The sequence below is a fragment of the Trichogramma pretiosum genome, unplaced genomic scaffold (genome assembly GCF_000599845.2).
Source record: "Trichogramma pretiosum strain Unisexual culture from Peru unplaced genomic scaffold, Tpre_2.0 scaffold80, whole genome shotgun sequence".
Classification (NCBI taxonomy): Eukaryota; Metazoa; Arthropoda; class Insecta; order Hymenoptera; family Trichogrammatidae; genus Trichogramma; species Trichogramma pretiosum.
The window spans coordinates 511402-534079 of NW_019641650.1; the positions used below are offsets into that span (position 1 = coordinate 511402).

Genomic DNA, 22678 nt, shown 5'->3' on the forward strand with positions numbered 1-22678 from the left:
TTGCGGCTGGAGCCAGGATGAATTTCGGGTGCCGATCGACGGTACACAGCAGCCAAAAATTACGTATGCCAGGGCAAATAGCGATACACAGCCGAAGGTACAGAAGAAACAAAGAAAAGAAGGAAACAATACGCAATCTGACTCGTTCTCTCCTCTCACCTCTCTCTGGAATCCGGTGGCCAATAGCTCTTTTATTCGAGCGCGCGAGTATCGAAAACATCAAAGAGTATGACTCGAGGATCGAGCGCGCGAGAGCGAGTGTACTCTTTCGCTCCCACACACACACACAGCCAGACAGACTCACAGAAGCGCGAAGAAGCGCTGCGGCGTAAAAGGAGTAAGTAGTATTGAGGTACAGAGATAGGCGCGGTAAAGCTCTCACTCACTCTCTCTGTAGAGGAGCCCGCGTATTTTATATGTATACGGTCTCTGTGCAGGCCGCCGAACGCGCTGCGGAAGACTGGAATAGAAGAAGAAAAAAAAAGAGTCGGGGGAAATGGGGATAGAGAGATACACAGAGAGAGAGAGAGAGAGAGAGAGAGAGTGAGGAAGAAAGCGTGTGAATCGTGATTCACAATTCCGAGTCAGCAAAGCTCAAAGAGTCGCTCTCTCTCTTCGCGCTTGGGTATTTGCCGGACAAACATCCCATTTGTTAGCTGGCCTAGGCGCGTATATGTATATACGAAAGCTCGTGTGCAGCTTGCAATGCTATCTCTATACCGCGCGCTCCGCACTCTCTAGCTTTCAGACCCGGGTTGGGGCTTGCTCTCGCGAGCGAGAAAAGCCAATGTGCGTGTGTAGACTCGAGCTATGTGTCAGTGTGTGTGTGTGTGTGTGTGTGTGTGTGTGTGTGTGCAGGGCCACACGGGCACTAGGTGCTGCACGAGAAACGTTTGGCACTTCTGCAGCTGCCAGTTGAATTCCAAATCCAATGGCTTGGCCAATCGATAATCTCTCTCTCTCTCTCTCTCTTTCTCGCCCGGGCTCGTGGACCTATATATGTACGCAGCCATCCTCTCGATGCTCTCTGTCTTGTGCCGCCAAGCGATGGACGACGACGATTCAGCATGCTCGCGAGGACCACAGAAAGCTCAGCTCGAGCTACGTACATATATAACAGCAGCTGTTGCTGCGGCTGATAAAACGCGCCGCACACGCAGTCAAACGAAGGGCTCTCAGTCACCCCGCACCTACAGCGTCGCTTGGAAATTTTTAATTCGCACTGTGCAGGAGGCTCGAGTGTAGGAGCAAGAGAGAGAGAGAGAGAGAGAGAGAGAGAGAGAAATTTCAAAATTCACGAGGGCTGAAAAAAATAACACCCTCAGCGGCACGAGTATATTCGCGCACAAGGACGACGACGAGTTGTCATTTCTCTCTATCCTTTTTTTTTTTAACGAGCTTGCGGCCTGCCGTGCACGAGGGAGGATAATCAGGTGAAAAGTGCGTCGTCTATCCTCGAGACAAACCGCAAAAATAACTGCGAATAAAAGCTCTCGCGCAAGTGTGAAGGGGGTTAAACGGCCCGGGAGCCTTATATACAGAGAGAGAAAGAGAGAGAGAGAGGGTCTGGCTCTCTTTTGCTCTCAGCTCCCATTTTCACAGCCAAGTGACTTCTAGCACGCGGGGAGTGAGAGTAGTCACGGTATAGGTGCCTGCCGTGAGCTGCTGCTGCTGCTGCTTTACGATCCAACGCTCTACTAGTGCCAATGGCGTACTTCTCGCCAGAACCTTTATAGAATATATATGTATACGGCAGCTCTTTCTTCGTAGGATTTCGCTCGTTCTCTCTTTCTTGCTCGCACTCTCAGAGTCCCGAACGTCTTTTTGACGGTTGAATGATGAATTTTCACGAGCTCTTAGTTCTCTCTCTTTCTCGCGCGCGCGCACACATTGCGCCGACAATGCCATGAACGCGCTGGCAGCCGTACCGCAACGTGCTCCCAATTCTCTATATAAGAACTCCGCAGTAGCAAAGAGAGATTTTCTTTCTCGCCCACCTCCTACTGCTCCGGACCATGCGGCTAGCCTGGCTACAGCCTAATAAGAGAAGTTGTTGCAAGCTCTCTCTGCAAGCTCCTTTTCTGCGGTGGCGTGGCATAAGAAATTCTCGGGATCGACCAACGAGCGTTTAATTGTTTCACCCCCAAAACTTTCCCCGAGCTTTCGAAATTGTTTTCGGATACGTTTCGGCGCGCGCGCACAAAGCTGCATTATAATCGTTCGACGAACACGGAACACGATATGAAATATCAAACGCGCGCGCCCCCGAGCTTGTAAAGCTCCGGTCGTTCCGAGAAATTGAAAAATCCTCGTATAATTCGACCTTCGTCGACGTCCTCCTCTCTGTACGTCGCAAATTAGTTATAGTTAACCGAATTAATCGAATAGAGAGACTGATTTATTCACGCGGCTTTTTCGCTACGATACTATTGACTGTTTCGCGTTTTGCATATAAAAACTGCTGCTCTCAACTGTCGGTGAATAGATAACGTTTTAAATGAAACATTTACGCAACGATGCACTCTCGCAACCGTACCACGCAGCAATTTTGCCAATAGAATTGTGTTAGAAACGTTGTTACATCGGTGTACATCGGTATACAACGAATTTGTTGCGCTGTTTCTTTATAGCCATTCATGTACAGTTGTTAACGCGGATATAAAAAAATATGTAACATTTCGGTCGGTGTATCGAGTTACAAAAGCAATGCGCGCCACATTGATGTAGTTTTTTGAATCAAGTTTTGGAATCATTGAAAAATCAGTCGATACGCCGATGCGGGTCCAAATAAGCCGTTTTTTCAATGAAAAATATCATAGCTGAAACCAACGTTTTCGCTCGCATACACTTTTGTTGCTCGGATGTACACAATAAAAATCGATGGCACAAACATGCTGCAGTATTTTTCGCTGTAACTGCGTCGAGAATTCGTGTCACTTTTAAGCTCATTCACGGGACGCGCCAACGCGCGCACGAGAAGAGATTAAAAGAAGTGCGGCTCTGGTTTCGAACTGGCTCTCGAAAATTACATCCGAGCGCCAAAAGTGTTGAAAAATGTCATGACTTTACAATAACGCAGAAAAAAATATTGTCATTTATTTATTATTATTATTATATTTTTTTACGAATTAAATCTCACGACTTATTTCACCCTCGTTACGTATACGGGGTAGTTTTTATAGATATAATAGACTCGTGGGCGATGAAGAATGAAGAGTCATCGGGCGTCGGGCGTCGTCTTCGTCGTCGTGGTTGTCTTTGTCGTTTGCCGTTATTATTGTTGTTGCCGCGTGCTTAACGCTCGTGTCTATATACACAGACTATAACCGACTATATACAGGTACACACACGCACACATACAGTTCATGTGTGCCTGTCTACTATACGTGTATACATATAGGTATCGGAGCGGTATAAAGCGAGAGGCAACACACATAGATATATCGTTGTCGTCGTACAGCAGAGCGAGAGAGAGAGACAGAGAGCAAGTCACGTCATATCGGCTTGGGAAGCAAACTCCTCTACAAAGCACAGAGCTCCGAGCAATTTAAGGAGGATATATAGCTCCGAAAGGAGGAAGAAAGCGAGATCGGGTCTTAGAGAGCTGCCAGAGCAGCAGCAGCACACGAGGCGGCGGCGACCAAACGAATCGGCTTTGCAGCGTAAGTCGTCTGGATATATATCCTCTGTCTAGTCTTAAACTAAGTCGCAGATGACTTTTTATCCCCCTTTGGCCCCCCGCCTCCCTACCCGCAGCCGACTGTTTCCCCCCCGCGACTCTGTGCTCCTGTGTCCTATGTCCTAACCTCTAGCGAGCCGAACTGCGCTGCACAGCTGTGCTTGATGGCATCCGAGTTTCGACGCTCCTCGAATTACACCTGATGGGCTAATTTTTGCCCGAAATATTTTCTCGTGTAGCCTCATAAGTTGAAATTGTATTACATGACGATTGGATAAAACGAATTAAATGTTATTGATGATGAAAATCGTTTAGTAAAAAACATATAGTTTTATACAATTAATTAAAACGATCTTAATGCAGTTGATGATTTATTCGCATCATTGTGAATCGTAATAGTTGATGCATTGTTCAATTATTTCTTAATCACTTCCCATCAACTGCTCTTATGAAAAGCTGAATTATGAAGAATTAATAGTATACAATTCAAACGCTAGGACAATTGTTGTCTCGAGAATATTTACCGAATATCATCCGTTTGTCAACAGCTGCTTATACTACGCGCGCAGTAGCGAGCAGTGTTTATCAATAGACGGTCGATAGTTCGCTACGATTCTCCAAAATTCTACGTCGCGTCAGTAAAGCAGTGAGCACGAGATTATCTCGAAGCGCCGTCGTCGTCGTCATCCTCAAGTTCAACATGTCGTTCGCCCGACAAAATCCACTTTTCCTCGGCAACAAGCGCGCCGTGCACTTCGGTCAATCCCCGCGCGGACTGGCCCGCTGGCGAGGCAAAACGGCCATGGTGACCGGCGTCGCGGGCGGTATCGGCGAGGCGATCGCCTACCGGCTGCTCAAAGCCGGCATCAACGTCATCGGGCTGGACCTGAACGTCGCCGAGCAGACACCTGCGGCCAAGGAACACAACAAGGTACGCGTGAGAATGCGTCACAGTTTTTTCGCGCTCGTGTATTTTATTATCATTTGAATTTGCGCGCAGACGAAGGGCCCCGACGGTATGTTTATGCCACTGGAGTGCGACATCACGATCGACGAGCACATCCGCAAGATGTTCGACGTCGCTGAAAATTGGCTTAACGGCGGCGTGCAGATTCTGGTGAACAATGCCGGCGTCAACGATTACACGAGGATCATTGGTGAGCAATTTTTTTTTCTCTCGACACTCGCATACAAAGTGATTATATCGAAACGATCGTACCGATTGCAGACAGCAACTGCCAGACGTTCGAGAAGCTGCTGAAAGTGAACGTCTTGGCGGCGGCCAATGCCACGCAGAGGACCGTTCAAATGTTGCGCGATCGCGAGGAAGAAGGACACATTTTCAATATTAACAGGTATGCACACAGGATGTGTGAGCTGTATTCAATATTAAATTCGACCTCCAGGCGCATCGTCGAATGCAAATTTTTCATACGTAATCTCTCGATACGTGCAGGCGAAAACTGCACGAACATTATATCGAGTGGGGCGCATCGTTAGTAAAACTGGATCATATGCTAATGAGTGTGCAGTCTTGATCGATGCAATTTTAATGAAATCTCGTCACGTACACGTCGAAAGAATATTTATCGGGAATTATGAGTTATCGATTACAATCGGCAAGAGAGAGAGAGAGAGAACTCATAAATTGTTCGATGAATATTACCAGTCAATTTGTTCGGGCTCCTCTCGAAAGCGACGGGGGATGGGGAAGCTTAACAGAAAATTGATGATAATAATACGGCGACGACCGGAAATTCGTATAATAATGCTCTTTTTTTTTGTTTTGTGAATTTTTTTTTTCATACAGTATCCTGGGTCTCGTTGTGCCAGAGTCCGGCTTGTTGGAGGAGATAGGCGTCAACGGATTGAACATATACCCAGCGACGAAGCACGCCCTCAGCGCCATGTCAACGACGGTGAGGCGCGAGGTCTCACTGGCCAATTTGCCCATCAGGGTCACGGTGAGTTCCCGTACTTGGTGCATAATTTATAAGACGCGGATTCTTTGACCCTTTGACACGCTGACCTCCTTCCGATTCTGTGAAACTTTAACATACGAATTCATGGACTCACTGTATCGTTTCTGTTTATTTTTCAGAGTCTCCATCCGGGCTTGGTCAATACGAAGATCGCCGCTCGCAACGAGGCAGTCAACAAGCACCTGAAGCACGTGCCTCAGCTCGATCCGTCAGACGTCGCGGACGCCCTCATGTACGCCCTCGGTACAAGTCCGGAAGTTCAGGTATGCAAATCGAGTGTACTTTTACGCGAAATCTATGCAGAGCAGTATATAGAATCCTCTCCCTTCACATCTTCTGATTACAGATCAGCGAGATGAGCATCCGAAGAACCGGCGAGATCGTGTAAATACCGATGAATTTCGTTGAACGTTTGTTTGTTATACAGATATTTGTTTCTGTTTAGTTTGATGTTTGTTTCATTTTTACGAGTCGCGTCCTCGCAAGCCGAGGAAATATTATTCATTTGCTGTTCTAATATTTATCAACGAGTATTTGTTCATAGTTTATTTCTTAAATCCCCGACACTTTTACCAACTCAACCGTGTGTATAAAATAAAAGTAAAAAGAAGAAAAAAGGAAGGAGCAGTGCAGAGGCGGATAAATACGGGGATTCGGGGTGCAAAAAAAAAGTATACACGGAGTCAATACAGAGAAGTTACACAGGCAGTTGCAGCTCTGCCACACGTACACTCTCGAATGTATATACGCGATAAAATTCAGAGGGAAAACTTGCGATACGGTACATGTATAAGCTTGTACATGCTATGTATGTGCTAGAGTAGCAGCGGCAGAAGCAGCGAGTGAACTCTATACTCGTCGTCGTCGTCGTGTGTGTCGCGTCGTTTGCGCGTCGACTGCCGAGTAGCGCGAGTTCAACGACGCATAAAAAAAGTTCGCAGTTCGCGCGCGAGTCGACCCCCGATGCCGCGCCACAGATTCGGCAGCGAGAAAAGGAAAGAGAGAGAGAGACGCCGAAGAAGAAAAGTAGCCGAGATTTACATGATGGTACGTGCGAAGCTCGATATATATACCTGGTACTCGGAAAGCTACATGTATAAAGCATCGATATACGTCCTTGCATCGATGGATTGGTCTTGAATTTTTCATAATTTACGTCTAGGCCAAGTATTTTATTTTACTCAACGAAAATACAGCTGTGCAAATTTACGTAGGAGACAAAAACTGGATGCTCGATCGACGATGGACACCAAGCTCTGCACACGTACAATAATATATCCGCATGTTTTTGCTCGGTCAGAGAAATTCCCTCGGCTGCATCGCGTCGCAGCAGCTGTTCACGTGTGAATAATAACAATAAGATTAATAATAGCAATAATAACAACAATGATAATAACGATGATTATTATTACGGGAAGATATCGTATATATTGGCGCTCGCGCGTGTACATGCCGCTGGGCTGCCGATGATTCATTCGAGCGCGATCTCTTTGAAAGTGCGTTATAGCTTTTGACGACAAATCACGATATTGCGCCGCGCGTTGGCCGATCGATCCACCCACGCAGCAGCAGAGAGAGAGAGACCTGCGTATTATAAACATTATACACGCGCGTACCCATTGTTTTTTACGCATCCAATACATTGTGCGCCTGCCTGACTACCTGCCCGACTATATGGGCTACGTGTACGTGTGCACGATCTCGCCGAATAAATTTTACAAGCGGATTTCGCGGATGAGTGTACCGACAAGATAATTGCTCGGCTGAGCTTTCGCCGCGCGCGCCATGGCAAAATAGATAATGAATAATGGCTCGCTCGCGCTCTTATATACAAGTATATAGAATTTTTTGTTTGTTATCGAATTTTCGGTTGATTTTACTCCGAGCTCTCGAGCCTGTGCGCCTGTTCGTGGCACGAGCAGAACAGCACCGGAGACTAATTCGCACACCCCGCAGCTCGCGCGCATAAAATTTAAAGCTCCAATCTGTCCGGAACGCGCGACGCGATACACCTATATAATTATGGTATATTAAAACGAACCCGTGCCATTTTTCCGTAAACTCGATAGCTCATGAGAGACAAGCGAATCAAATGGTTGATTTCGAGCATTTTTTTCATGATTGAATTTGTGTCTTATAAACTATCGAGTTAAAAATTGATAATAATTAACTTCAGTTTAAAGGAGGAAAAATGAAACGTCAAATCGTATTTGAAAAATCTGGTCAATTTATTATTTATTTTCAGCAACCTTAATGACATTACCCGATTTAAAATGCACCGATGTATTGATAGAAATTATTTTTGTCTCTGATGATTGATCAATAGTTTTGCTCGTAAAAAAAGTTTACCTCTTTTTCATATTTTTATTCCTCGACTGTTGTGTTTATAATTGTATAGGATATGTATAAGCACGGGAATACGATGTTGACATTAGGCCTATTGTGCGTTTGTTTAAGCGTCAGTATTGACAGGACCGTGATTATTCTCAGGCATCTGATACATCAGATTATAATATTAATTAATCTATTCTGAATAAAATATGTATATTATTTATCAAACATCCAATAGTTTCAAATATATTGTTTCGTCAGGATCAGGGCATTTGATGGGAGGAAAGAATGGAGCCAAATTTTATCAGTGGAGCTCATTTAAAATATAATGCAGAATTTATTATTAATTTAAGAAATCATGTAATCGCTGAACATAACATTACAGAAGAACAATTAGAAGATGGTGAAATTGTAATGGAAATGTTAATCGCGGTGGTGGGAAGATTCAAGAACAGGTTTAATTTAGAAGATGAATTGTTAATAAACACGTTTAAAAGAACGGTTCTTAATGATTATACAATTGATGATATGAGAAACATCGATTTGTATCGTAAGAATGTGCCTATATTGGTTGTCGCTTGCGTTGAATATCTCTTGATCCCCTATGAAAATGATGAAGAATGTACGAGCATGTACCATTGCAATGAACAAAAAGCGATCGAGCTATATAATATACTGCATAAACTTCCAGAAGATCATACACCCAACGATGGAACAATAAAAGGGGCTAGGGCTAGCTTTTTTTAATTGGCAGGATTTTTTCGGTGATGCTCAATACTTAGAAACTATAAGATCATATTTGAGAACAATTGCTTTCAATCACGAAAAGATGACATACATACAAACAGAATCAATTAGAATGATGTGAGTGAATATTTTAAAAATGAATCATAACATTTTCTGCTATAAATTATATTATATTTGCAGTGATTATTATGCATTGATCTACCTTCTTTATCCGGAACGACTTTTTTGGATCCTATAATGAATATCCGCTGAACTTTTTTGCCTCGTCCAGCTACCTCAGATGCCTCATCTGTAAAATCTGGTCCTTCACCAATCATATAAATACCAGTAAAGCATGGATTTACCCAACATTAATCTGCTAATCTGACAGTATTAACGTGAATAACAATTCGAACTTAACGATGATTTTAAGTTAACAATGATTTTATGTTTGCTAAATTTTTTACATTATCAAAAGAAAAAATTGTAATTTTATTTGAAAAGAATTTAAAAAATTACTAGAATTACGAAAAAAGATATGAAAAAAGCAGTGGTATAAGCTATTGCAGAAATAAATACAAAACGTTTACTGATGTAATGTAACTATAACTTTGATTTTAATTAAAATAGAATTATATTTTTAATACGACAAAATAAAATTTGTTGTGTAGTTTTTGTAATGGTAATAAAATTTTTAACGGATTTTATAAGTTTTGATATTTTTGAATATGTAATCGTATGTATCCGAATCAATCTAACTCGTGCAAGTTTTTGATTTTCAAAGTTCAATAATAAGTAGTAGAAGCTAATCAGCTGTAGCAGTTTCTTGAGGATTCTTTATCACGCAACTGTATACGAAGTTTATGAAATGGTCCAATCCTGGACGAAGGCTTACTTTTCAAGATTTCTCCTGAACAAAGATCGCTCGAGAATCGGGACAGGGTGCCGAAGCTAAGGAAAGCTCTCTATGTCTTGAAGCATGCATCGAGGCGTAGGTATCAGCGTTTTTTTTAAATTTCTTGACGTGTCATTCAGAGCAGAAAATTATATGCTCACCTTTTTCTATTCATTAGCGTTAGAGCAATGATCGGGGTATCAGTTCGCAGAGCTTTAACTTACATGTAAGTCACCTTATAACTTATGTAAGTCGACTTCAATGAAATATTCAGGCTCTTGGCAAGTATCGCACATCGTATTAGCTCTCTCGGAGTTTCGCGAAATAGTCGCTTTATTAGACAAATGGAACCGAGACGAAGCAGCGGCGGAGGCAAACGGGACTGTTGCGCGGCAGCGGCGGGGGTGAGAAGGGAGAGGAGAGGATGGCTCGTCGCTGTACGCGTTATACGTCTTTCCAACCCGGGCAGAGAGTTAAAACATAGGAGCAGCAGCCACGGGGTTAGTGAAGGTGCGTATCAGTGTATACGTATTATATATATGTAGGCTCGCTCGGCTATGGATACGTCTGTATATAGCACACGTATAGCCTTGCTCCGCAGCTAGTTACGACGAGTCAGGGTAAGGGGCTTCGGGAACGGGCAGGAGCGGGTAATAATAACGTAAGCCGTGCACGACATGTATGGATTACGATTCGTGACCGTAATGAGAAATCATCTCGTGGTCGATTGCGCGTCTCTGTGTGCGAGAGAACGTGCCACTGCTGCGCTGCAACGAGAGGCGGCCGGGGATCTGTGTGTAGACTGCGTATAGGCTCCTTTCATTACACGTATTACGATATATAGATATGCAATCGCAGCTGTACTAGGCCGCCTCCTGCGTCGGATACAGTCGCGTTAATAAACCCGACGCAGAAGCGACGTCGAGCCGGGTCAGCTCTACGAGCCGCTATTCGACACGACGTTATCGTCTCGTCATTTTTGTGGTCGAGTCCGCCAATGGTATGCTTATCGTACCCAACCTCGCACCAAGCATCGACTGTTACCGTCGTGATATCCTTTTATTATAAAGAGTCGAGTGCTTGTTGAGTGCAATTCAAAAAAAAATAAACGCGTTTGCATTTCAACTATCGGTACATATGTAGGATAATCGGCCTTCGACGCTCTAAATGGCATAGCAAATCCGTTTTGCTCGCGCGGATCTGTCACGAGCGCGCGAATATACCGCACACGTCGAAACTAGCTGGCCCGAGCGCGGTAAAAAGTTATTTCATCAAAACTTGTTTGAAAAGGCTCTCGCGACTTACTCGCACGATGATATAGAACGTAGAAATGTCATTAGCAGGCGCTTTGGAAATCTCGCAGTTGTGTGCATGTGTATTATATAGCTATATAGCTGCCTATATACACATTTATACCTATCCCCTGCGCGCAGCGAATGCAGAGAGCGAGAGAGAGAGAGACATGCATGTAGAGATGCTGCAGCCGCGACGGCAGTGGCAACTAGCTACACAACTGCTTCTATTCCTAATTATATACACATTCGAATTTCGATTCATATGCGGTACACACACATACAGAGCGGCGCAGAGCAGTCGTATAATACGCGTTCGCAGAATCAGAGAGAGAGAGAAACAGGCGCAGTCGGACTTTAATTATAATTTGCATTATATTCAAAGCTGTGCGCGCTACAGCCCAAGCTCTCCTAGAGCTGCGCTATATATAGCGGGCATGTAGTTGCCGCTGCCGCTGCTGCAATAGACAACGCGTGTATGTACGCTGCAAGCTCGCATGGACTGCGCGAAGGATAACTAGAATTCAATCAACTGCACACATACACACACGCCTACGCTAACGTATCTCGCTTTAGCTTTATGTACGTACGTACCCGTGGGTCTGTCTCTGTGTGTCTATAGTTTCCTGAAACAGCTATTGCACAGAATGTGTGAGTGCGTGCGTGTGTACGCGTATACTTACAGCGCGGCAGAACTGCGGAGCTTCGAGAACCAACGCGCGAGAGAGAAACGAGATACCGTTGAAACAAAAGTACCGAAGAGCGAGAGAGAGAAAGAGAAAGAGGATTGAATCGTTACATGTTGCTCCGTGCGCGCACCTATACATACGTGACTCGAACACCTAAAGAACTATACGGTGCAGCTCGTGTACCGCGTGCGCTGTTCACCTATTATAGCCTCACGACTGCACTGCGAGCTTGCAAATTTTGCCCAACTTCGATCCTAACTTCGTTCGAGATTCATACGCGACTTTTCTTCGCTCGCCAGTGTCGAGTGCTTCGAGAAAACATCATTTTATACCGCGCGAAAGGGAGGAAAAAGACTTCTTTCCGGAGAATCTTGAATCAAAGCTTTCGATCGGCTCGTTTGTTCTTTGAAATTTACAGTAATACCAGCGAGCATAAACCAACGAACGTGCGGGTGGTGTTGCGTATCAAAAGCGCCGTCAACGAATAATGCTGCGATATATTAACGAATTTTCCTCTTTTTAAAAGCGGCGAATAATTTCCAACGTCCGAACCAAGCCCAGGCGCGCGAGTATCGCGTTCGTAATTCGTGTGTGTGTGTGTGTATACGACGTGGCGATGCAGCAGCAGCAGAACGACCATCGAGGATTCCTCGTATTTATTATTATAATTCTATAAATAATTTAAATGGGAGGCTGAGGCTGCTGCTGCTGGAGGTTCACTCGCTCGAGCGATCACACAATATACACAATATATATGAGTAATCCATATTTGGCTACGGCATCGAGTGGACGCGCGAGCCCCGGCGAAAGAGAGCTTGGGCTTGCGGGAAGCCGTATACCGCGCGAGAGCTGCACGCGCATCGAGGCTAATTCATTAAAACGAGCGACGATCTCTGAGCGCGCCTTTTATATGGCCACCGCCACGTTCAATAACAATAATCATCGCTCGATATTATTTGTGTGTGTGTGTGTGTTGTTTGCGCTCGAACGAATTCAATTTGCAGCGCTGCCACGCGAGATCGGCTCTCTTTCGTCGACAAGGTGCGCGCGGCGCGAGCCCGAGCTATATGTATACAGCTATAATATATGTAATAATCATCATGATAAAAAGTCCCTGCGAGTACTGCCAGAGCCAATGTTTATGCTTCGGTATTATATATTTTTCCAGCCTTCGACCTCAAACGACGAGACTCGAATTGTATGACTGCACTGCTGCAGTGTCGCGAAAGCTCCGTTGTGTAGTAATGACAGGGCCAGTCGTGCACGATTCGCGAGAGTTACGAGTTGGCCGATCGTAACGTCACAGACTTTTCCGACGAAACAATCGAGCAGCCACACGCATGCACTGGACGCAATACTCAGTTTTATAAATTATATGAGCTTTATTAATTATAGCTGCGGCCAAAAAGTTATCCCTTTATCGGACGCAGGGAGAAAGATAGATATTACATCATCGCACGACTTGGTCTTCGAGAATTTTCCCGTCCTTTTTCACCGGGCCATGGTGCACTCGGCGGTACGCACTCGGGGCGAGGGTCGGCGGGGGAACTGGAGGTAATTTTATTTGGGGAAGAGAGCCCGTGCTGCGGCGCCGTATAGCGATTTCAGCTAGATAAGCGAGGCATTAAGTGCTCGCGTTTCAAACTTTATCTTATACGTGGCCTTATTAAACGCCGCATGCATTATATATAATAGGTATGCCAAGTAAATCCTTCAGTCAGAGCTCGCCTTCTCTCTCGCTCTCTCGCTCTCGAGTTCTATACGCTGCACATAGCTAGGCTCCGGGTTACAACTTCTTGGCCCCCGCCAAAGTAGCAACTTTATGCTAGACATATTGTATAAATATCTATAAGTATTAGGCGCGCGCAAGCTCACGTTTGCTCAAGCTGGAGAGAAAGAGGCGCACATGCAGAAAACTAACAAAGATAACTTGGTTTAATTTTCGAATCTCTACAGTGGAGCAAGAGAAGAAGCAGCAGCAGCAGCAGCAGCACACCTTATGAACTTTCATTCGAAATTGCGTGTAGTACCGTATATAGCTTAAGTTACAGGAGAGCTGCTGGCAAGGGCTGCAGGGGGGAAAGGGTATGGCGCATATGAAAATAGCTCCATATTCGACTTTCGGGCTTGAGAAAGCTAGAGCTAGCTCGCGCGCTTCGAGTGTGTGCGCGTGTGCTGTGCAGCTACTTATATCATAGTTTTCCGAGCAATTTTCAACTTGTATAGCCCCGCCGTCTCTACCCCGGGCATGCACAGATCTAGCCTATACGCTGTACAGCTATTACGACGACGACATCCTTTTCTCGCGCGCGAGACTCCGTGCAAACTCGCTCGCTTCTCTCGGCTTCGAGTGCGCGCTTCGTATGCAGCAGCAGTAGCAACAGCGGCTAAGCGAAACATAATAATAATAATAACAGTAATAAGGAACAATTGTACCGTATCGCTACGCGGAGTTGTTAGCACCAAGCGAACTGGGCCCTATATAACCTTTACACAAATTACGATATTATAATATGCAGCAGGCACGGCAACGAGAAAACAAACGCGTGTCAGCCTGTGCCATGAACCGGAGCCGCACCGCGCGTATATATAATATACGCGAGTGCGCGTCAAGCTCTGATTGTCAAAGGCCTCGACGGCGGCAGCAGTAGTCGCGGTTTCCACGAGCTGTCAAACAGTTGAATTTCAACTTTGAATTTCTGCAGCGATTACAATTAAACGACTCGACACGCTTTTCCCGAGGCCGACTGCGCGTGACCTGTGCGCGAATGCAGGCTAAATTGTGAAAGTTAGCGCGCGGCCGGTGCAAGGGGGGAGGGCGCGTTATATATACACGCGCAGGGCTAAATTTTATTCGACACAATGCAGATCGGCATACGGCTCGGATAAATAATGCCTTGCTGCTGCTACTGCCGCTAGTGCTGCTGTTGTTGTTGTTGTTGTTGCTGACTCGCGTCGACACGATCCGTATACACAACACTCGGAGTCATTATATGGCAGGCCAAACTTAATCTCAACTTCTGTGCTGCGAGAGAGAGCGAGAGAGAACTGGCCGCCCGGCCTTGTAGGGCTGAGGGTTTTGTGCTCCGTGTTTGTGTGCCGTGTACCACTCCATCGTCGACGTCTTTCTTCGCTTTCACGCTTGCCAGGACTTTTGTGCGTTTTCTAGCCCCCCTGCGCGTCGTATACTCGCAAAAGCTTCTCTCACTCGAGGAGTTCAAACCGTCTTTAATTTTCTCACGTTTAACTAGTTTACCTTTGTACTTCATTTATACACACGCACGCGTGTACGTAATTTAAGACGAGCTTCGGCATAGTTTTCTCATTCGCTCGCTGATCGATCGTAGGCCGCTATATACGCAGCAGATCTGCAAGCTCAACTCGTTTCGGTCGCTGTGTAGCTGGACCCCAAAGTATGTCCACATTTTCATTATTTTTAGAGTAGAAACTTATGGGGATTTTTGGTAGGGATCTTGTCCGCGAAAAATGAGCATCGCGAACTTATGTAGTGCTACAATCGTAGGAATATTATGTAGACTCTTCAGTAAATAAAAGAATATCTAGCTCATTTGCTCAGATTTGAATTTTCGTCTATTCCTATCATTGTCCGATGCTGGTAGGTGTTTATTTTTCTGCAACAAGTTCTAATCTACGTTTCGTAGTGAACTAGGTATGTACTTGTCGCCCATATGTCCATCAGTACTCATGACAGGACCTTATACGAAGATGATGCGCGATGAAAGAAAATAACGAAAGGGTCTTATCCGCATGTGGCGCGGCCATTGCGCGAGCAAACAAGCACAAGCAATCCGAAACTTGAGCTAAGTCAATAAAAGGTTCGGATGAAGGGCTTTCGCAACCGCTTCTCTTTTTCTCTTCTTCGATTAGTTTCTTTTCTTTTCCTTTCTATACCTTTCTCTCTCTCTCTCTCTCTCTCTCTCAGTCGCTGCTGCGCAACACTTACACACGTGAAGTACGTGCGGCAGTCCAGGCGCTGCTGCTGCTGCTACACGTCCTAACAAACTTTATCTCGCTGCAGCTCGATCCTCGTTTTAGCCCTCGTCGCTGCCGCTACTTTCCGCGAGTGTGTTCGCCCTGAACATTCGAACAGTTCCGATTTCTCACTGCGCTCGCTTCGCTTTATACTCACCTGAGATTTTACACTCGTTCTATTTTTAGCTCGTACACGTAGCGCAGCAGTGCCACATAAGTTGTGGACGTCGTGGCGCAGCTGTGTACCTATGAGAGAAACAAAAGATTATGAAGAGCTGCGAGATTTTACGCGCTCGTGACCACGATAAAAGCTCGACCGTGCGACCTGGCCAAAAGCTTCATATACACTTTGGCCCGAAGGAGCAAGAAACGACCAAGCCCGGCAGTAAGGGTACGCAAGACTTTTCGAAGAATCTTCGGGCTATTTATTTCTCTCTCTCTCTCTCTCTCTCTCTCTCTCTCTCTCTCTCTCTCTCTTTCTTCAACCGAGCGCAAGCTGGGTGTATTGAGTTGCTACGCGAGCGAGTCGTCATTAGAGGAAATTTTTCATCTCAAATGAGGACCTTTCAATGAAACGAGCACGGAGCATAAAGCAAATCTCGTACTTAACGCTGAACATAAAACCTCCACAGTATATTGAGTGCGTAAAAAAATATTTTAAAAAAACTGAATGAATGACGCTTCAAAATTAATCTGGTTTACATCGTGAAAAGATACGAGGGGAAATAATGAGATGTTCAGGATGGAAACGCATGCACTTTTTCATGCCATATATACATTAGGGTGGTCCACTTTTTCAAAAATTTTTTTAATCTTGGGGGATCCAACGGAATCTGAAAGTTTAAGGTTTAAAATGAATTTTCCCGTAAAGTAGAGCTAAAAAAAATGATTTTAGATGGTGTCGATGGATTTTTGAAGTTTTTTTTTTGACGTAAAAAAATCGCAGCCGACAGGAGGCACTTCGATAGTTTGCCAGATTTTCTATAAAGCCATAATGGGTTTTGTGAATACATTTTGTTTTGTATTTTTTGCCGTAGAATCGAATACCATCATTAGTTTTGGGCTATAAAAACGATTTCAGTGAAAAAATTGCGATTTTTGAATTTTTTTCTGTTGAAAAATCGAAAAATTTGTCTTTTCACGTCTGGCAAATGAACAAAAAAAATCGTAGAAGCTTTTAATCTACGGATTTAGTTAGGAAATTTCATAACGAATCGAAGCCCGTCGTCGGTTTTTGCCTACAAAATTATTTTAAGTCATAAAATTGCGATTTTCCGTAGCTATGATTACGAAAAAAATCGAAAGATGCGCCTTTTAGCGTGTTAACATACACTGAATGTAGCTGTGAGCATTTCAACATGGTTTTTAATGGGATTTTTGGCGTAGAATCGAATGGCGTTGATACTTTTACGCTACAAATCCATTTTCAACGAGAAATCGCTCCTTTTTGAATTTTTAAACATGAAAAATGACCATTAGGCGCCAGAAAATCAACTAAATAGTCTAGTAAGTATTCAAACATGTTATTTGTCGGGATATTTTTCGTGGTATCGCATTTTGTTGTTACTTTTACTCTTTTAATTTATTTTCAGCAACAAATTGCCTTTTTTGTAGTTTTACTAACGCAAAATATCGAAAAATGCTACTTTTGGCAACGTAAAAATTTATAAAATTATCTGATCATATTTCTTTTATAAGTAAAAGAACGTGATCCAAATAAGGCAATTTGTTGCTGAAAATAAATTAAAAGAGTAAAAGTAACAACAAAATTCGATACCACGAAAAAAATCCCGACAAATAACATGTTTGAATACTTACTAGACTATTTAGTTGATTTTCTGGCGCCTAATGGTCATTTTTCATGTTTAAAAATTCAAAAAGGAGCGATTTCTCGTTGAAAATGGATTTGTAGCGTAAAAGTAACAACGCCATTCGATTCTACGCCAAAAATCCCATTAAAAACCATGTTAAAATGCTCACAGCTACATTCAGTGTATGTTAACACGCTAAAAGGCGCATCTTTCGATTTTTTTCGTAATCATAGCTACGGAAAATCGCAATTTTATGACTTAAAATAATTTTGTAGGCAAAAACCGACGACGGGCTTCGATTCGTTATGAAATTTCCTAACTAAATCCGTAGATTAAAAGCTTCTACGATTTTTTTTGTTCATTTGCCAGACGTGAAAAGACGAATTTTTCGATTTTTCAACAGAAAAAAATTCAAAAATCGCAATTTTTTCACTGAAATCGTTTTTATAGCCCAAAACTAATGATGGCATTCGATTCTACGGCAAAAAATACAAAAGAAAATGTATTCACAAAACCCATTATGGCTTTATAGAAAATCTGGCAAACTATCGAAGTGCCTCCTGTCGGCTGCGATTTTTTTACGTCAAAAAAAAAACTTCAAAAATCCATCGACACCATCTAAAATCATTTTTTTTAGCTCTACTTTACGGGAAAATTCATTTTAAACCTTAAACTTTCAGATTCCGTTGGATCCCCCAAGATTAAAAAAATTTTTGAAAAAGTGGACCACCCTAATATACATGCTACTACGATGCTCTGACCATGCAAAATAACAAACACTGCCCAACTTGAGATTCTAGGTATGCAAACAACGCAAATGACCTCAAGTATTTAACAATCATATAATGAGCTTTAGGGAGTTAAGACCCTCTCTCTCTCCTGCGGACGCACAATGTCGCCGCGGCAACGACGAAGATGGTGCTGATGATGATGATGATGAGGATGATGATGATGATGATGATGATATGGGTCATGTATGCACGCGAGAACCGCAAATTGAATTCCTTCCATTTAGCCGGAGATATTGACTGCGCCGAGTAGTAGTCACTCTACACACGTGCAGTAGTGCATGCGCACGTCCAACGCGGCTCGCAGGAACAGACCGCTATTATCTATAGCATCCATTCAAAGACACATTATATTCGTCTTTGATTGCGCGAAGCCTAACTTCCATTTTCAACCGCTCGAAACAGCTAAATTATCTTGCTTTCCAATGGTAATCTGCAATTACTACATAATAGTATCTTACTATCGAAAAATATTTCGAATTCATTTCTTATCTTTCGTAAGACGAAATTGATCACAGTGTAAACTTTACACCTATATCCAGTGTCAAGTTATGAGAAATGCCAATCACGCCATGAGGACCGGGGTAGCAAATTGTGGAATCTTAGATTTTTTGATCAATTACTTAGTTTTAGAAGACCAAAAAAATTCTCGGAAATAATTGTCATCAAGTTCGAATTTTAAACTGGCTCAAATATTGTAAGAAAAATGTCTGAACGGATAAATCAGTACCTTAATTGTAAACAATATGACCACAAACAGGTTTTACATCGTTCCTCGACACACTGATCATGTGTATAATAAGAACAAATTAGTTTGAATGTTGTCTTTCCCGATGAAATAAGCTATAATACCAAAATAAAATACTAGTTCACTTTTCGTGCCACTAAATGAAAAGATCCATCAATTAATTCAGAACTTAAAATAGATAAATCCAAGGAAATGGTCTCAGAAAATAATTTGATTGATCACGAGATTGTTGTTAAAGACGACAAAAAACATGTTTGTGATATTTGTCAGGAGTCATTTACACTAGAATCAAGTATGATAACACACCGAAACACAATGCACAATGACCAAAAAAATTACGCATGCAACAAGTGCGGAAAGAAATTCGAGTTTCGAAGTCATTTGAATAGACACCAAATATCGGTTCACAAAGGCCGCAACGATTTTACTTGTAACAGATGCGAAAAGAAATTTGTGCAAAAATCAAGTTTGATGACGCATCAAAAATTAGTACACAAAGATCGCGAAGATTTCACTTGCAACAAGTGCGAGAAAAAATTTGAAAATAAATCAGCTTTACTTAAGCACAAAACAATATTCCACGAAGTTTTCAAAGACTTTTTATGTGAAAAGTGCGCGAAGAGATTCGGAAATAAACATAGTTTGCTCCTACACATAAAAAGAGTCCACGAGGGTCGTAAAGATTTGACATCCGACAGGTGCGAGGAGAAATTTGGACGTAAGTCAGAATTGTTGAAACATCAAAAGGTAGTACAAGAGGGTTACAACGATTTTGCATGTGGCAAGTGCGAGAAAATATTTAGAAATGCACGAAATTTGTTCGTGCACATAACAACAATTCATGAGGGTCGCAAAGATTACGCATGCGACAAATGCGAAAAAAAATTTACACAAAAACCAAGTTTGATCATCCATCAAAAAACAGTACACGAAGGTCGCAAAGATTTTGCATGCGACAAGTGTGAAAAGAAATGTAGACGCCAATTGGATTTGATCAGGCACCAAATGACAGTCCACGAAGGTCGGAAAGACTACGCATGCGACAAGTGCGAGAAGAAATTTGGACTAAAATGGAATTTGCTCTTCCACCAAAGTACAGTGCATGAAGGTCGCAAAGATAACGCATGTGACAAATGTGATAAGAAATTCGGGGATAAAAGAAATTTGAGAAGACACCAAAAGACAGTCCACGAAGGTCGCAAAGATTATGTATGTTATAAGTGCGAAAAAAAATTTGGACATAAACATCATTTGCTTGTGCATCAAAAAGCAGTACACGAGGGTCGCAAAGATTACGCATGCAACGAGTGTGAGACGATATTTGGACAAAAATCGAAATTAACTAAACACCAATTGACAGTACACGAAGGTCGCAAATATTACGCTTGTGACAAATGTGGTAAGATATTTGGGGTTCGAAGCAATTTGATAAAACACCAAAAGACAGTACATGATGGTCGTAAAGATTACATATGCGACAAGTGCGAAAAAAAATTTGGACATAAACAGAGTTTGCTTTCACACCAAAGGACAATACATGAAGGCCGGAAAGATTGAATGATCATTAACAATTACTAATATGTACAGATTCTTGAACGCCTGTTTTCTAAATTTTCAATAAAAATTGTGCTGAAATGATTTTTTGTCTTACGAGAACTTCGGGTGTTATCAACTGTCATTTCACCTTTGTTGACAATTATGGTGGCGTTTTACTTTTGTCTACATGGTTACCTGCAGCTGATCAAGCAACGATCAACATTTTTTAACTTCAGTTTTTCAGTTCAGCAGAACTTTTTTCACGTCTTGTTTGGAACTGGATTTTTGACAAACCTTCCGTGATGATACCTGATTCTGAATTAATCAAACCTGCACTACTGAAAAATGTTGATTACTTACGGACAGACTAATTACTTTTGCTGAAAAAGATGTGATTGATAGTAATAATACGTTATCACTGAGAAAGCCAACTTAAAAAACCATTCAATAATTGAATTAAAACCAAAAAATATTTTTTACGTTTATTCAAAAATATTAAGAGCTCTCATAATTTCTTTTTCTTTTTCTTAATACTTTTATCAATTCAAAATCTTATATTAATGCCCTTCGGATTGAGTGAGCAATAAATGAAAGTTTGCGTGGGGCGCTATTCCGCCGAATTTCTTCACTTCTTAAAATTCAGCAGCATTCATTGGCAGAAATTCACGTTCATAAGGACGAAAAAATAAAGATCTCATTGAATGTTCCAACGAAATAATTGAATATAGCGTCTAGAAAAAAAAATTAATCTAGAAGTCGGTATAGAGAATGAAAAATAAGTTTAAATAGTTGGGATACGGAGCTGCCTCACTCTCTCGTTGGACGAGCTTTAGCTGCCTCGAAAACTGCCGAGCAAGCCTAGAACGTGGCAAACGTGACTTAATCTTACACTCCGCTAGGCTCTGGCAGTATACACGTTTCCTGGAGGCTATATGTATGTATGCATCGAAAGTCTATACGTGTACTTCGGGGGGCTGTGTATTATAGCCCATGAGTACACGAGAAGACTTTTACGCTTTATATTTGACCCCGGAGAATTTTGCTGATGGCCCCGAAAATTCAAGAATTCATTAGTCTAGTATATATGTATGGAATGTAATTTTTTATTTCGACGTGCAGCGCAGGAGATCGTTCGATTGTTACGTATATGTATAACACAGTCACCACAAGTATTCAGGACGAATTTCAAGCTTTGTTAAACATTTCATTTTTCAAGGATTTTATAATGGACTTTGAGGAGAGGGAGAGAGCATGATTCATTGCTTGTGCACTGGGCGCACGTATAAAAGCATACGCGCTTCTATGGTAAAAAATAAAAATGTTTAGTAAAAAATTCATTCTTATGGCCAAAAAGAGAGAGAGAGAGGCAGGGAAGATGGTAGAAGCACAAGGAGCTTGCACGCAAGCTCCTGCACGGCATTATTCCATTTATCAGACGCGCGGGTCGAGAGACATCTCGGATGCGGAGCTCCAACAATATGTTGCGACATTCTTCAAAGATACACAAGGCAGAAGCCATGCTGGTATACACAGTATTTCATCTCATCTGGTGTATTAGGCCGTTTGAAAAATTGAAAGATCGGAATATATGCGCGCGTGAATGTGTGTTTTCGCGTGAGCTGGGGTGCGTACAGAGTGGCGCGCGACACGCGGAGCAGTAGCTAGTAGCAGGGCAACTGGAGCAGCTATACCAGTTCGCGGAACTGCTCGTGAGTGAGTTCCTGGCACTCCATCTAAGCATCAGGGGCAAAGCACGTAGCTAAGCATTTATTCTGGAATATCCTATTTATCTTGGCACAGGGGAGAGGCAGCAGCAGCAGCGAGCGAGAGAAAGAAAGAGAGAGAGAGAGAGGAAGAGCTCTGGATAGTAAGAAAAAGGACTGCACGAGTCCCGGACTAAGCTGCCTCTGGGTACCTATGTACATATAGCGCGCTGACCGAAAGTCTCGTCGATTTTAGGGATCCGTGTCACGTTCGCGCGGGGGCCACGCTCGACGTTTCTCGCTATACTCGCTCTACTCCTTCTCCTCCTTCCACTCGAGAGCAGCATATAGAGCGAGAAAGCTGCAATTTCGTTTTTCGCCTGGCGCGCAGCTAGCTAGCTCGCTCCTTCAAGATTTTCTCGCTCGACCCCCGCTCGCGTACACGTCCTTTTTTTTGTGCGAGCTCGTGCTGCACGCGCTCCTACCCATCCTAACTGCTGCTGCT

The 22678-nt window shown here is 43.0% G+C and overlaps 1 protein-coding gene across 1 annotated transcript; it reads left to right on the forward strand.

The window, feature by feature from the left end:
• The first annotated feature begins 3390 nt into the window (after positions 1-3390).
• Positions 3391-6194, forward strand: LOC106660128 (farnesol dehydrogenase-like). The gene is made up of 7 exons (XM_014382974.2): positions 3391-3662; positions 4228-4610; positions 4680-4836; positions 4908-5034; positions 5490-5643; positions 5781-5924; positions 6008-6194. The coding sequence occupies exons 2-7, from the start codon at positions 4380-4382 to the stop codon at positions 6047-6049; spliced, it is 855 nt and encodes a 284-aa protein (XP_014238460.1). The 5' UTR covers positions 3391-3662; positions 4228-4379; the 3' UTR covers positions 6050-6194.
• The last annotated feature ends 16484 nt before the right edge of the window (positions 6195-22678 follow it).